This window comes from Xiphophorus hellerii, chromosome 17, assembly GCF_003331165.1.
Source record: "Xiphophorus hellerii strain 12219 chromosome 17, Xiphophorus_hellerii-4.1, whole genome shotgun sequence".
NCBI classification, from domain to species: domain Eukaryota; kingdom Metazoa; phylum Chordata; class Actinopteri; order Cyprinodontiformes; family Poeciliidae; genus Xiphophorus; species Xiphophorus hellerii.
In genome coordinates this window covers 10,420,922-10,436,824 of record NC_045688.1, presented here as the reverse complement: position 1 = coordinate 10,436,824, position 15,903 = coordinate 10,420,922, and the positions used below count along the sequence as shown (strand labels likewise).

Sequence of the window (15,903 nt, the reverse complement as noted above, 5' to 3'; positions counted from 1 at the left end):
TTCTGTAATGTAAAGCAAAGCGTCTTAACCCCGGACCTCCTTAAAAACACTTACGAGAACTAGCCTTTAGTTGAGAGGTTGGCTTGTTAAATAGGCTACGTGTAGTTTGCCAACTGTGCTGTCAAAACAACGTTAATAAAAGCAATTAAAGGCGCTTCAATGGTCTCCATAACATGACTGTCAATGTTTTTCAACTGGAAAAATGTCCAGTGGTAGAGGGACAGAGAAGAAGGGACGCCTAGCTGACCAGCGGTGCACAGCGAAGGCTGTTTTGTATGAGGGGCCGTTTAGGACAAAATTTACGTTTTGTCTCTCACACACTACCAAAAAGTCTCGCATACTCCAAAAAAGTAGCCACGCACACTCCAAAAAATTACGTTTTGTCTCTCACACACTACCAAAAACTCTCGCATACTCCAAAAAAGTAGCCACGCACACTCAAAAAAATTACGTTTTGTCTCTCACACACTACCAAAAACTCTCGCATACTCAAAAAAATTACATTTTGTCTCTCACACACTACCAAAAACTCACGCATACTCAAAAAAATAGCCACGCACACTCAAAAATTACTCACGCACATTCAAAAAATACTCAAATTGCGTATACACACACTACTAAAATGTCACACACACACACACAAACGTTAACTTTCTCGCTCACATACACTACTATCAGCTCGCTCACATACACTGTACTAACAGCTCGCACATTCACAAACGTTAACTTTCTCGCTCACATACACTACTACCAGCTCGCGCACATACACACAAACGTTAACTTTCTCGCTCACATACACTGCTAACAGCTCGCACATTCACAAACGTTAACTTTCTCGCACACATACACTGCTAACAGCTCGCACACACACAGACGTTTATCTCTCACATACACAAGACTAAAGTTGAACACACACACAGTACTAAGACTCGTTTTATGTATGTGTGAGAGCGAGACTTTTTATGAATGTGTGAGAGCGACACTCTTTATGAATGTGTGAGAGCGAGACTCTTTTTGAATGTGTGAGAGTTGTCACGGAAGAGGCGGGGCATAATTTTTGGATCAAACTGCGCATGCGTAGATCCTAAACTATAAGTTTCGATTGTTGACTCACTGTATGTTCTATTACTTAGTATATTTGTGCTTTTAAATATATATAGAACGTTTAACTTTCTTGTAGATTAAATGTGCTATAGAAATAAATGAATCTGATTGATTGATTAAAAATAGCAAAATTGCTGTAGTACAATCTGTCCACTGGGTGCCAGATTGTAGCACTGCGGGCAGTCGTTGAATCGTTTAATGCGCCTGTCAAAGTGCTGGTTGCCTCCGGAGAAGATAGAATGGTGTTTAAAATGGCAGCTGCCTGACCAATTCTCTCTCGTTCGGCACTAGTTGGCGCCGGTTAATAATTCCTGTAATACTGGCACCCAGTGGACAGATTGTACTACAGCAATTTTGCTATTTTTAATCAATCAATCAGATTCATTTATTTCTATAGCACATTTAATCTACAAGAAAGTTAAACGTTCTATATATATTTAAAAGCACAAATATACTAAGTAATAGAACATACAGTGAGTCAACAATCGAAACTTATAGTTTAGGATCTACGCATGCGCAGTTTGATCCAAAAATTATGCCCCGCCTCTTCCGTGACAACTCTCACACATTCAAAAAGAGTGTCGCTCTCACACATTCAAAAAGAGTGTCGCTCTCACACATTCATAAAGAGTGTCGCTCTCACACATTCATAAAAAGTCTCGCTCTCACACATACATAAAACGAGTCTTAGTACTGTGTGTGTGTTCAACTTTAGTCTTGTGTATGTGAGAGATAAACGTCTGTGTGTGTGCGAGCTGTTAGCAGTGTATGTGAGCGAGAAAGTTAACGTTTGTGTGTATGTGCGCGAGCTGGTAGTAGTGTATGTGAGCGAGAAAGTTAACGTTTGTGAATGTGCGAGCTGTTAGTACAGTGTATGTGAGCGAGCTGATAGTAGTGTATGTGAGCGAGAAAGTTAACGTTTGTGTGTGTGTGTGTGACATTTTAGTAGTGTGTGTATACGCAATTTGAGTATTTTTTGAATGTGCGTGAGTAATTTTTGAGTGTGCGTGGCTATTTTTTTGAGTATGCGAGAGTTTTTGGTAGTGTGTGAGGGACAAAACGTAATTTTTTGGAGTGTGCGAGGCTACTTTTTTGGAGTATGCGAGAGTTTTTGGTAGTGTGTGAGAGACAAAACGTAATTTTTTGGAGTGTGCGTGGCTACTTTTTTGGAGTATGCGAGAGTTTTTCGTAGTGTGTGAGAGACAAAACGTAAATTTTGTCCTAAACGGCCCCTCATAGTTTTGAGTTACATTTCATACAAACTGAGAACACTCTTTCTCTGGGATCTCGCTGTAGGAAGAGTCTGACGAAACTTTCCCGTGGCTTAGAAATCTTTACTCTGTAAATCGGCTAACGTGCCTTACCTATCCTTACTGCCTGATTGTTCTTGTCTTTTAAACACTGGGTAAAATATTTATATATAATATAATATATAACTTAAAAAATGAAGATACAGGTTTGATTATCGCTTATTCCACTTATGGACTTATATTAATGTTTTTAACATGGATTCATGGTGCGTATTGTTGTTTAGCTTGGAACAGATGGCTTTAGCCTCTGGCCCTACAGATCACCAGGACACACCTTCACCTCACTGTTAAAAACCCAGCAAGCGTCTGTCTTTTTCTGTCAAACCTTTTTGACGCAGTATTCTGCTGGTTAATGCATTGTTCTCCAATCAGTTTGAAACACGAAACATGCTAAGCATTCACACTCTTCAGGATGCACTTTGCAGCTTTTTGGCAAATCATTGACATTCCTGTCGCCCAGGTGAAAAAAAATAAAGAGAGAGAGAGACCACCACTGACTGATTCTGGAAAGAGCAGGAGGCAAAGCCTTTTAGTCTCTGCGCTGTTGCAGGGCATCTTTTTCCCCGCATGCTTTTGCGGCGTGGCAGATAGATTTTTCTGAGAGCATTGTAAGGGCTGACCTATTTTAGCTTTTGTGTGTCTGTGTGCATGGAAGGTGACCGTCGGTAAAGGCTTTCTACCACCCGCGCTCAACGAGCCCACTTCCTGGCCACAGTCGAAAACCTTTTCCCCACCGCCTCTGCAGGAAGAGCACGTTTTCAGCCGATCAGTGCTGGGTTCAAGAAACAGAACGTATTTCTGTGTGTGTACGTATATGTGTGTGTGTGTGTGTGAATTATTTATTGTGCCAGGGAAGTACAGAGATGATGGCTTATTCAGAGAAGAGTAGAATCTAGGTTAGATTCAATATCATCTCTTTCAGCTTCTATAACGTTGTCACATTTGACGTCTTTCCCTCCTTTAACTCTAGCAACTGTTCTGGCATCCTTGAGTCATGTCATCCAAGTCATTGTCTAAAATATTTCTGCTAACATGCATGAGTCACAAACACCCGGAAGGGGGTCTCTGAAGTTGTTGTTGGCCCCTGTGTGGGCTCCTCCCTGTGAGTTCACAGGAAACTGACCGAGTCAGTCATGCTGGTGACTTCTCTGACTGGCAGGAAGTAGAAAACAGAAACAAGAGGGGGAAATGTGTAGAAACAGGGGCACAGTCCATCTCCAGAGGTGACAATAGTTAAACTTTGTTGTTATTGCTGTCCAAACTCTATATTGGGTTATCTGCTTTGATAATCTAAATTAGAAGAGTGACGTTCATGTTTGTTCAGTTCGCTTTAATTTGACACTATTAAATAGTCAAATGAAACCAAATGATCCATATAACAGGGTTCAGATGAGACCAGAATGAAAACTCGTATTTTGTTCACACTACAGTGAAACGCGGTGGTGGCAGCATCATGGTACGGGGTGCTTTTGTTTAAAAATACCAATTTAGAGTGGGAAATCAGTATATTGCCTCCTCTACCCTGTTGGTTTTTGCCCTTTGGTGGAGACTAATGCACAGTGAAAAGTTCAAAAAATAAAGTCTTGATAGCAGCAATATTTACTTATTTCTCTTCTATCTTTACACACACCTTAAGATGCTGGTAGTGTGTATTGAGAGTGTGGGAATTAAGTAATAGCTGTAACGGAAAGGGTCATTTAGCTTAGTTAGCATGAGTTTCAGAGAAAGCCTAGACTAAACTCTCTCCTCAACTTTTCAGTTTGTTTTTCCTGTGTATCTGTGATACTTTTCCTAATGTTTTTATTTCATAATATCATTTCTACCTTCTTAGTTGGTACATAATAAACCTGCTCCCTTTTTATACGAGTCTGTCCTTGTGCTTGCACATGTCAGTGTTTGATGTAGGAAAGGAAGTAGAAGTAATTAGAGAGAGGGTTCAGGACAATGGTGACTCAATGTTGTACATCTACCTCGCTAATTAGAAATAAATTGCCATATTTTTCTGGTTTGTTCACATATCGTTGCAGTATAAAACATGTGAACATGAAAAAATATATAAAATCCTTGGAAAATATTTCTCCCCTGTCTAGGCTGATAAAATACAGCTTACTCGTATTTATTGTATTGCACAAATGGCTGGGATGAAAATTCTTGCTTGGTTCATTTTTACCCTCAACGACTGGAGAAGAATTACAGCATGTTTTCTTTCTTATCCAGATATTAGCTGGATTATGAGGAAATGTTGCTTCTTTACAGAGTTTATGAAGATATAAAAAAGAGGCCATACCTTTTGACATCTTACTGATTTAAACCTAGGTTTGAGTAACTTTGACTTTTTCTTTACTCAGTGAGAACTTCTAGACTAAAAATGTTTCACTCCTAGTACAAAGTGGTCATTTTAATTATGGTTAAGAAACCAAGTTCTATAATCTCAAAAATCACCCGTAAAACACAGATGACTTCGTTTGTGTTCACAGATGACGTTTTGTGGTCTTCAGCCAAAATGAGCCGTTATTTAAGTGCCTGAATGCGCCCCAGTTTACTTTTGTAATGAGAAAATTGTGTTATTTTCTCCACTTTGCTGGAAATGGAGTGAAATGTTACTACAAAGGGAAGCTGCTTATCATCATTACTGCTTGAGGGTTTTTTTTTCTTTCCTCTTTCTGCTGTTTGTGTATTTCTGTTTGTGCATCTTGTCGGGCTGTGGCCCAGCACAGAAGCAGACCTCTGTTGCAAATGTAATTCACATGAGGCCAGAGGAGCTGTAATGCTATTACCCCACACTCTGACATAAATGAACACACACGCACAGCTGTGCTGCCGCCCACGTTCACTCTGCGTACCTCAAACTCCCTTTTCTCCTTTGCTTCCTCTCCCTCAGTCGCTGATTGTCTCTTTGTTGTGGTGTACAAAGATCATCATGTTTTTAGGGCACTTCTGTGCTTCTGGTATTAACTGGTTGTGAGTTTTCAGCAGCTCATTGTAAGCACTTTAAAAACAAAAAAAGAAACCTAAATTAGTCCAGAAGTTGGAGAAGTGAAACAGGAACAGGAGGTAGGTCTTTGGAGATTTGGGGAAATTCGGGAAATTCGCAGTACATGTCCGCGTCAGTAACAGGAGGAAAGCCTGCAGCCAGGGCCATCAAGCAGAGGTGGGGCCATTTTTCACTGGAGGCTTCAGAAGCCTGAACGCCCACGCCAACTTTCTCAGACTCACTAAGTGACGGAGGGGAGGAGAGACAGCCGAGATGCAGATATGCCTAATGTTTCACAAAGAAATGAAAGTTCTGAGAGGATAAAAAAAGGACCCCTGAGAATGATACTACATGAGGGTTATTGGAGCTCAACAGGATTTTCTTTTCATAACTCCTCAAGGTTTTTAAGTCGGCCTTCTTTAAAAGTTTTACAGTGATGTTCCAGAGGCTCTCATGATGTACCAAATCCTGAAAACGCTAACTAAATGTGTAAATTGTTATTTTAGCCAGATTTCCCCCAGAAAACTTGCTAAGCCTGGTGGTCCGGTGCTAGGGCAATCACTCATCCATCGTGTTTTTGAGTTAAAAAATGTTTAAAGTTGCCAGGAAATTTGAAAATATCACTTGATAACTTTGTGTGATTGAAAAATTGGAAGATGAATACCTGAACACCAGCTATAAGGTTTTAAAAATACAAACATTTTAAAAAAGACTTAAATAAATAAGCAATGCTTAGCCTGGTGGGGGCACAAGTAAAGCCTGGTGGCCCGCCAGGCTTATAATGCACTGTGGAAACCCTGTTTTAGGCATGAATTACCACAGATTTACTAAGTCCAAGATAGCTGATAAAGTTTTGAAATTTAGCTTCTCCGTGTGTTGACAAAAACAGCTTGGTAACATGTGTGAATATCTCCTTTTCTGCTGAAGACCCCCTTTAAACAGGAAAAGACTCTACCAAAACAAAAAAGAAATGGCCACAAAATGAAGGGTCTCTGATGGTAAGAATGTAATGTTCTCCCTGTTGTTCAAGAAGGTTCCTAGAATCTTTTCAGCATACACAAAACTTCTGTGACGACATCGTAATGCTTCATTATGAGCCCAGTTCCAACTTCACCATGTAAACACTCTTCCTTGTTAAGATAATTCATTACAAGGCTCTTGTAGATGTGCTCTAGCAATAACAGAAACGGCACAATATCCTGTTGAGCAGGATGGAATGCTTGAAGGGGTTTTGCACTCTTTACTGGTTGTTGCTTCTCCAAATTAAGACTGAAACTGATGATGGAGGTGCAGAAACCTTTATATTGTAGCAATTTTACAAAGACTTTGAGGAACCATCATCGTGAACATGTAGTTGGTACTGTTGTGATAGGATGGCCAAGAAAGCAACAGGAAACAAAACCCTATGTGCCAAGTACTAAAAGAATCATGTCAACTTTTATTTTGCTTTTGATTCAGCAGCATCATTCATTCTTCAAGCTCCTGTGGATGATGGGACAATCCTAACCCAGTCTTTATCATATTTGGTGCATTCTTTTTATTAGGGAGTTTTGGAGACGTCACATGATGCCGTACAACGCTAAACACTTCAAACTGTGGCTGTCCGTTTAGTCAAGATGTACAAATGTGGTGTCTATGAGCTGTGAGGAAAATATGCAACGACCCACAAGATTACAACAACTTGGCATTACTTCATTTAAAAACCTCAATACTACAAAACTACTTCTCTCTATTCCTCTGCCTCTGTTCTAGACATCAGATAGTTTCACTATTAGTCAGATAGTTAATACTACACTTAAGATATCTGCTGACTAATGAGCCCTCCCTCTCTTCTGAGAAATATACATACAACTATTGATGGATTGAACAAAACACTTGCTTCAAGTAAGTGAAGCAAGTGTTTTGAACTGATAAAATTTCTAATATACAGTAGAAAAAACATGTTTATTACCCTGTACATATTTTTTTTTCTCTCTGTGGAACTAATCTATCTCTTTAATTAAAAATTTCAGAAAGCTGACCTTTTTCTTTCAGTCATCCTCTGCTGAATTTGTAGATAATGTTGTATGGTTTTTGTACCAATGATGCTTTCAGGCACAATGCCTGATGGAGGTCACCTTGATTTCAACAGAGCTCAAATCACAGCACATGAATACTAGACTGATGTCTATAAACGGCAGAAGAAAACCCTGGGTTCAGAGCTTGATCGTTTAGAAATAATAGCGCTCTGCTCTTTGAAATGTGTGTGACATGAATGATAAAACATTGTCATCCCCGCTCGCCGCTGGAAGTCCTCTGTTCTCAGCCAGTGTGTTTGCGGATGTCGGGCTAAGTTTTGTCCTGTCAGCTGAGAGACTGTGTAATTGTTCCCTTCCCATTAACCGAATGCGTCTTCATCAGTGTCAGCGTATATTAGATTAGGATGTGCTGAACTTTATGCGCTGTCATACGAAGAGAAAAGGGAGTGCGTTTGTGAAGCTTTGATGTGGCAGTATTAATAGCAGTGTCAGAGCTGACAAATGCACATTAATATGCAAGTTTGCAAGCAGGATTCCTGTAAGGACAGATATGAAGCACAATCCCTTTATGTTCCGGCTAACTGTGGTTTTACCAGACTGAGACAATCATATTGGCAGGCTGCTTGTGTTCTCTTGTTTTGATACAGATAAACTGACAAGTTACTCCTGTTTTAGATTTCCATCTGTTGTACTCCGTCACGCAGAGACGTTCACATGCGCAGATTACCGACATGAATGCTATTTTAACCAGTCATCATTGGTGGCGAATCTCAATGTAGTAAGGTATGAGGATGAGGTTCTTTATCCTCCAACTACTCTGTTGTGGTTGTGTTCGGTTCTCTTACGCCCTGTTTGTTAAATTAGTAAAATGTTAATTAGCCAGCATGTCTTGTTTTCTTGTGCCTGTTGTCACCAAATACGATGAAACATCATCAAATAAGACTCAACTGCAGAATAAGCTGTCTGGCACTGCCAGATGGATGTGGCATGCGCTTTTAACTTCAACCTGCGAATATATCTTATTTACCAATGTGGCACCATTTTAGAAGACATTAACAAATTATCTAGGTATAGGATTTATAGCCAAATTGAAGAAAACAGAAATATCCATAGAACCTCCTCAATATTTGGTTAAATGTCTCTGAACAGGTTGAAGAGAGAATATTCTTCCTATCAGAAATGGCATCCGACACATTGTGCAATGCACCAGCACCACTGGTACCACATTAGCCCCTCGGTATGATGTTGCCACCACCGTGCTTGGCAGCTGGTACAGCGATCCAAGCCTTAAAAGCCTCGCCTTCTGTGGTTTATATAACCATAGTCTTTGAGTGACTGTTTTTGTAGATGATTGAACCTTAGTTTAAGAATTGTTCAATCACTTCTGTAAGAGCAGCGTCAGCGCTTATGATCCACTAATGTTTGTCTTTCTTTTGTGTTGTTTATTTTAGCGGTTGCGGCGGCTATCAACCAAGTACCGAACGGAGAAGATCTACCCCACCAACGTAGGAGAGAGGGAAGAAAATGTGAAGAAGAACCGATACAAAGATATACTGCCATGTAAGTAGTGGTTTACCCTCCAACAAAGCTCTTAATGTACATTTTTTTCTTCCTTTCTCATATATATATACATTCATGCATGTATGTGTGTGTGGAAGATGTGGGCGTTAGACCATTAGAATAATGCTCGCAGTTTTCATCCGGTCGCAGTGCTTTCACAATCTAATCTCTCTGCAACCTTGTGTCCTGCAAGGGCTGCAGCTTTAAAATTTCGTGCATCTATCAGCTCAGCTTTAAAGGTCACCGCCTGACTAGACAAATCCACATTTCATCGGAGATAATATTAGCACCTAGAAAAAAATAAGAAGGAGGTTAGAGATTAGTATGAGTGCAAACATTTCAAGGATGATGTGAAGATTTTACAAGAAAATCTATTCTTGTTTTTTTGTTCTGCGTACTGAATAAACGGTCATCTTTACAAGTCATGAGATGTTTTTGTTTGTTTCTGTACGTAACAACCTCAGGGAAGCTTATGTGACCCAACGTCTGTCCTACTTTTTCCTTAATATGTTTATCCTCTGTTACCCTCTCCTTTCTCCCCATCCATTCATTAAAGCTTTTAGAGAATGAGCTGATAAGGCAAAGGAAGAACTGGTTCATCCATAACAGATGCAGACACGCACGCGAGCACACAGATGCTGCCATACATAGCAATGAGGATGATGTTTTGTTTTTTTTTTTCTTTAAAACCGAGCATAAAACCTCGTGGCCTCGTTTGACCGTTTTCACCTCCTGTCTTATTCTGTCATTGCTGTTATGCTCACTATTAAAAATAAATAAATATATTAAACCACTTTTGTTTTCCTTCCCACAGTTGACCACACTAGAGTAAAGCTGACATTAAAAACAACCAATCAGGACACAGATTACATCAACGCAAACTTTATTAAGGTAAACTATCATGTAGATTTGCAGTGAGATTATGTCAACTAGTTTGGATCCAGACCACGATTTCTTTGATTTATTCTTCCACTGCATGTTTATTCAGGGTGTTGATGGCCCAAAAACCTACATCGCAACTCAGGGTCCGCTCCCAAACACGGTCATCGACTTCTGGAGGATGAACTGGGAGTACAATGTCGCTGTGAGTGTGATCCACCGTAGAAGAGAGTCGTTATTTAGGGGCTGGGAAGGTTATACAAACATGAACCAGAGTAAAAACAGGCATTTTACTCTATATTCCTGCTTTTAGAAATGTTTTTTTTTATAAAAATCATTGTCATGAGTCAAAAATGATGTGTCTGAGCTAAAAGTATATTATTTTTCTCAAGAGAATCTGTTAAAAAATAAAACAAAAAACAATTCCTCGACAGAATCATACATCATACGTATAGGACACGAATAATATTTGGGACGAAACCAAAGGATGAGAGGTTTTATAAATCACAAAATTTGTTCTAAAGAATCTGTTAAAAGTGTGAAATATTCCAGTCTAGTTGTGTCCACTTCTTATTTATTATTTTTTATTCATATCCATTTGAAATTCAGAGTTAATCCATCCAAGTATCTTCATTTTTGAACAAGAGACGATCAAATTAAGTCGAAAATTATTTATATTCCAACTTAAAGCTTTAGTTTAGCACGAACAGGAAGCCACAAATGTGTTACTTTGTGTGAAGGGTTATGGTCTCAGAGTTGACGCTGCATGAAGGTTCATGTAGGTCAAAACATATTCAAGAAATCATGTTTGAAAGCTTTTAAAAATGAACGGGCAAAGCAGCAATATTGAATTTCACTATTAGGGCCAACAAGGGGCACAATATTATATTAACAATTTGAATGTTTCATAAAATAAAACAGCTGCAAATCTAAATGACGATCTGTATTTGTATTTCTGTGTATTTTTACTCATTTATATGTACATCTATGTATTCTGTAAAGTTGTAGCAACCTCCTAAACAGTGTTTGGGAAATGAATGGTTAAAATAATTCAGGACTACAGGCATCTTGAAATGTGTTGGAAACTGTTTCCTCGTATTAAAACCTGCACAAACACAGCGTGCTCAGATAGTATTAAGGCTCTCTTACCAAACATGCAGTTTTCAGCTTTGTGCATGTATTGATTTGTATTAATTCCTCCTGTCTGTGTCTCTGCAGGTTATTGTAATGGCTTGCCGAGAATTTGAGATGGGAAGGGTAAGGCTGTGACTCGTGTCAATTCAGGCAAAGTGTTTGCACAGATATCTGTCTTTTTATTGCCTCCATCAAAGCTGCAGCACGCCGTCTCTGCACAACCTTCAACAAAATCTCAAAGAAACATTTTTTTCCCCTCCAAGGTTTCATTCTTTAGCATTACTGTTGAAGGTTGTTTATCCTTGAAGATTTTCAGATTTTCTAGCGTTTCTTTGTGGATGTTTTTGTCTCTCCTGCATGTGCTGGAATGTCTTTATACAAAAGATAAAAAGCTTTTTAAAAAGCCTTGAATAAATTTCAATTGATCCACATTTGGGTTGAAATAAATTACTTGCATTTCCTCATGTGTATTCGTGCTACACTATTCTGCTCATATCTGATAAGAAGGTATTTAAATAAGCAGCTTATGGTCGTGGGAGAAAGATTAAATCAACTTTGTGTATTTGATTGTGTTTCTTTAGATTGATGTGAGAAAACTTTCTAATCTGTTCAAGCACAGCGTCTGCATATTTAAAAGCTTTTATGCATGATTAGTCAAAGGGGAGGCAGTGTCATAGCAAGAAAACTTCAAATTAGAGAGAAGAAGAAAACCATTTCAAGAGGATAGTTGAAAGATTTCTCTTTGCTTTTCAGTTCTATTAAAAAAATTAAATAAAGTTCGAGAATCTGAACAGTTACGTGACTATATAAAATCTGAATTTAATATTTGTGTAAGAGAAAATGAAGGCAAACAAAAAAAAAAAACTGACCAATATATAAATGAATCACAAGTCGTGTTTGTAGTTTTTCCCCTCACCAAACATCCTTCAACAGTTGAGAGTCCATTCTTGTCAAAATAGAGTTTTCTGTCTTTTTCTGCTTTAATTCTCTCTGCCTTTGTTCTGCGCGTCACTTCGATTGTGTACTTCAGACTACAAAGGTTTGTGTGCGCAGGAAGCAGCGGCATCTCCCTTTGTGGTAACGGCTTCTCTGTTCTGCTTTAGAAAAAATGCGAGCGGTATTTTCCATCACGAGACGAGGAGCCCTTGAGTTTCGGCCCTTTCCGAATCTCCTGTGTAAGTCGAGAAACGTGCGATATTGCGATGAAATAAAGAGAATCATTAATCGCCCACATTGTGTTATGATGTGTGGCTTCGGTCAGGGATTATTAAAATGTTTTTTATCTTTTTTTTAAGGAATCAGAGCAGCAAAGAACAGACTACTTTATCAGGACTTTGACGGTGCAGTATAATAACGTAAGTAGTAAAAGAACTAACGATCACAATTTTTTGTGTTTTGTAGTTGTTCATAATGATGAAATTAAAGGAAAAAGCATTAGCTTTATGTTTTTTAAATAAAGCCGGAAAGTGTTGTTTACTTTTCTATTGAGCCTCTTTAACTCTAACGCCCCTAAATGAAATTCAGTGTAATCAGTTGCCTTAAATACAGCAGTAAATAGTCAATCTGTGTTGCATAATCTCAGTAGACACTCAGCGGTTCTGTGAAGGCCTCAGAGGTTGTGTGTGTTGTGGAAAGCTAACACTGCATCAACCCATGCACACACTTTCTATGATGAAGCATAGTGGCGACTGCATCATGCGGATGCATCTTTTAAGCAGGAAGTGGTCAGAGTAAATGTAAAGGTGGGTGGAGCTACAGACAGGGCAGTCATGAGAAAACACTCCTGCTAAAGACTTGAAACAGGCGGAGGTTGATTTTTAGTAACTTGAACCACAAAAAAAAAAAAAAAAAACTTAAACTGAGAAACACAAGATTCAGAACACTTTTTATGTTGTCTGTCTATTCTTGGAAAAAAGAAACAAAAACATAATTTTATAAAAAATTTAGGATGTTTAGTTTATTGCTAGGTGGCTCAAAATAATATGTTTCACCACCCAGTTAAATACAACAACAACAAAAAAAAAAAATCCAACTTCTGTTCCCCAATAATGCGTTCACATTTTGGTCTACATGGCAAAATGCTTAGAGGGCAATAATTTCGAGCCGAGCGAACAGAATCCCAGTCCGACTTCAAGCCTAAAACCAGCTGAGAAAATTGACATTCACAGATGCTCACCATCCACTCTAACTGAGCTACTTAGCAAAGAAGCTGCAACAATTTCAGTTTCCAGATGTGCAAAGCTGGCAGAGATATACCCTGAAAGACTTGCAGCTGTTGCAGCAAAATGCGGTTTTACAAAGTGTTGGCTTAGGGGGCCTGAAAACCCATTGCACTATTCAGATTTTTAGTAGTTTTTTTGTTGTTGTTGTAAAACAAGGCAGAAAACCAAATTCTGCTCTGCTTTGTTTCAGTTTATTACATACCTCCAGTAAAAGAATAATAAAAGAAATGTTCAAAATGTGTTCTTGCAGGAAACACGGCGGATATCTCAGTTCCATTATATCAACTGGCCTGATCACGACGTCCCATCGTCGTTTGACTCCATATTGGATATGATCGGACTAATGAGGGAATACCAGGAGAACGATGACGTTTCTATTTGTGTTCACTGCAGGTAAGCTCACGCAAAAATAGCAAAATATGTGATTATTATGACACATATCACTGTAGCTCTTACTATTGTACTGATCAAAATAACAGCAATTATTAAGAACCCATAATTGTTAAAGCGATTACATTAAAAGAATGAGCGTCCAAGTTCACTGCTGCACATGTGTTTACTCATAAGCGCACAGGCTTGCCTCCATGTGTGTGTAATAAGCTGTAATGAGCAGCCTGGGGACGTTTCCGGGTTCCTGTGTCACACAGCAGGACTCAAAGCTGTGTTTCTGTTTCTGTGAAGATGCTTTGTGTGGGCTGATGTGGAGACAGCCGGCTCTTTCGAGTCACAGCAAGCTGTTTGACAGCATGAGATCAGGTTTTATGATTTTATACATAAGCAGCGATTAGCCTCTATAGCTTCTGTCGCCTTCCTGTCTGCAGAAGGTGTTGCTCTGCTTTAAAACATACATTTTTAGTGTATATTGCCTGGCAACTAATAGAAAATAGAGCTAGCATTTGGAGAGTTTTCATCTTAGCTGTAGGATTAAAACTCTCGTGTGCGAGTGCGTTCTTTGATGGGATCTGTTTGTGTGTGCAGTGCAGGTTGTGGGAGGACGGGGGCTATTTGTGCCATTGACTACACGTGGAATCTCCTCAAAGCTGGGGTATGCAACAAACACGAACCTTTCATACCTTATTGCAACACACCCATCTTTACGTATTCTTCACATCAATCTTAAAATCCAATGCCCGGTCCGATCGGTCCTCATTTTTATACCTTATTGTGTCTTTCTAGAAAATTCCAGAGGACTTTAACGTTTTCCGGTTAATCCAAGAGATGAGGACGCAGCGGCATTCTGCTGTTCAAACAAAGGTTTGTTCTTACTTCTTTTCTAACAACATGCAAAATACGGTAGATTCCTTTTTTTCTAGCCTTAGAAAGGCATGATAATCACTTCTGATGTCACGACATGTGATGAAGTGGTCAGTAAAGATATTACAGATCATTTAAAATCATCATGAGATTATTATTTTAAATGATCTGTAATATTTTTGGTTCGTGACTTTGCTGTAGTTGCCTTTCTGTTATCTGCTGAGGTTGGACTAACACTTTGAATAAAAAAAACCTGCGTCTTACATATTTTGTGCATCCTTCCCTCACTGCTACCTTCGCCACCGAAGTGTAGTTGGAGTACAATGTGCTTAATATGCGTTTGCTGAATGAAAAACGTCACAATATTTTCCTTTTTGTTTAATTCTTTTTTTTTTTTTTACTGAAGTAGACGAAGAGCAGATTCATCTCTTTTGTTTTTCGTTTTAGTTTCCGACCGGTTCATTAGCTCAAAACTGGCTAATCCTGGTCACTTTTTTCCTTATGCAGATCATCAGTGCTTAGGAAAAATGCCTTTATTATGATTTTATTATTATAACATTATTGATTGGTATAAAGCAAGTTGGACCCAGTTGCATCGATTTCTTTCATTTTAAGGCAGACTGGATTTGTTTCAGTCTGCTGTGGTCTTCTTCCCTGATTCTTGTCTAACTTTTCCTCTAGGCTGTTTGAATGATATTCTTGTTATGCCAGTATTTTGAAATTCGTTTCTTGTAAATTTTCATACGGTGCAGATGGGACTTTTTTTTTTTTTTCTAACATGCTTTAGATTTATGGTCCCTTACTAAGAGAAACATTCAAGATGAATGAGTTTTTTAATTTATACAGAGTCACTGAATCTTTCGATTGTATCATCAACATTTAATTTTCCTCAGATTTTATTCGTCTACTTTTCCTCCCTCACTTTGCCTTCATCTCTCTCCTTCTAGGAGCAGTATGAGTTGGTTCACAGAGCGATCGCTCAGCTTTTTGAGAAACAACTGCAGCTTTTGGAGAGCCCCACCAGCACGCAGATACATGATGGCATGGTACGACACGCTCACATTGCACTGATTTCGTCTGGTGTTTGAGAGACAGGATGTGGCTGAGTAACACTTGGAGTAGGAAGAAGCCAAATAATTAGTCACGGGGGGATAGAGGGAAGGAGAAATGGAGGAGAGTCTGCCGTCTAAAAACTCAGAAGATCAGGAGGGATTGTGCCTGAAGGAAAAAGATCTTTTCGTTCAGGCTAATGCCAGACAGCTCCTCTGTTGGAAAACAAAAACTTTTGTTCTGTCTGCCACCACTGACCTCATTGAGACTTTTTTTTATGCTGTCTTCCCTCATCCCGAAAACATGGATACAAACCGATACAGAGTCAAAAAGTTCTTAACACTTCTCTCAAATTCACAAAATTGAGATGAGTAAAACTAGGTGATTAAAGGTGATTT

The 15,903-nt window shown here is 38.9% G+C and overlaps 1 protein-coding gene across 7 annotated transcripts in view; it reads left to right on the top strand.

Moving 5' to 3' along the window:
* The window catches only part of ptpn12 (protein tyrosine phosphatase non-receptor type 12), a 53,675-nt gene that overhangs the window by 17,340 nt on the left and 20,432 nt on the right, over nt 1-15,903 (top strand). For all 7 annotated transcript variants that reach the window (XM_032589430.1, XM_032589431.1, XM_032589429.1 and 4 more), the window contains exons 2-11: nt 8,858-8,966; nt 9,781-9,857; nt 9,955-10,050; nt 11,064-11,102; nt 12,083-12,154; nt 12,275-12,334; nt 13,452-13,594; nt 14,180-14,246; nt 14,378-14,455; nt 15,403-15,501. In XM_032589430.1, the coding sequence (XP_032445321.1) occupies nt 8,858-8,966; nt 9,781-9,857; nt 9,955-10,050; nt 11,064-11,102; nt 12,083-12,154; nt 12,275-12,334; nt 13,452-13,594; nt 14,180-14,246; nt 14,378-14,455; nt 15,403-15,501 (840 nt within the window). The remainder of the gene's footprint in view (nt 1-8,857; nt 8,967-9,780; nt 9,858-9,954; nt 10,051-11,063; nt 11,103-12,082; nt 12,155-12,274; nt 12,335-13,451; nt 13,595-14,179; nt 14,247-14,377; nt 14,456-15,402; nt 15,502-15,903) is intronic.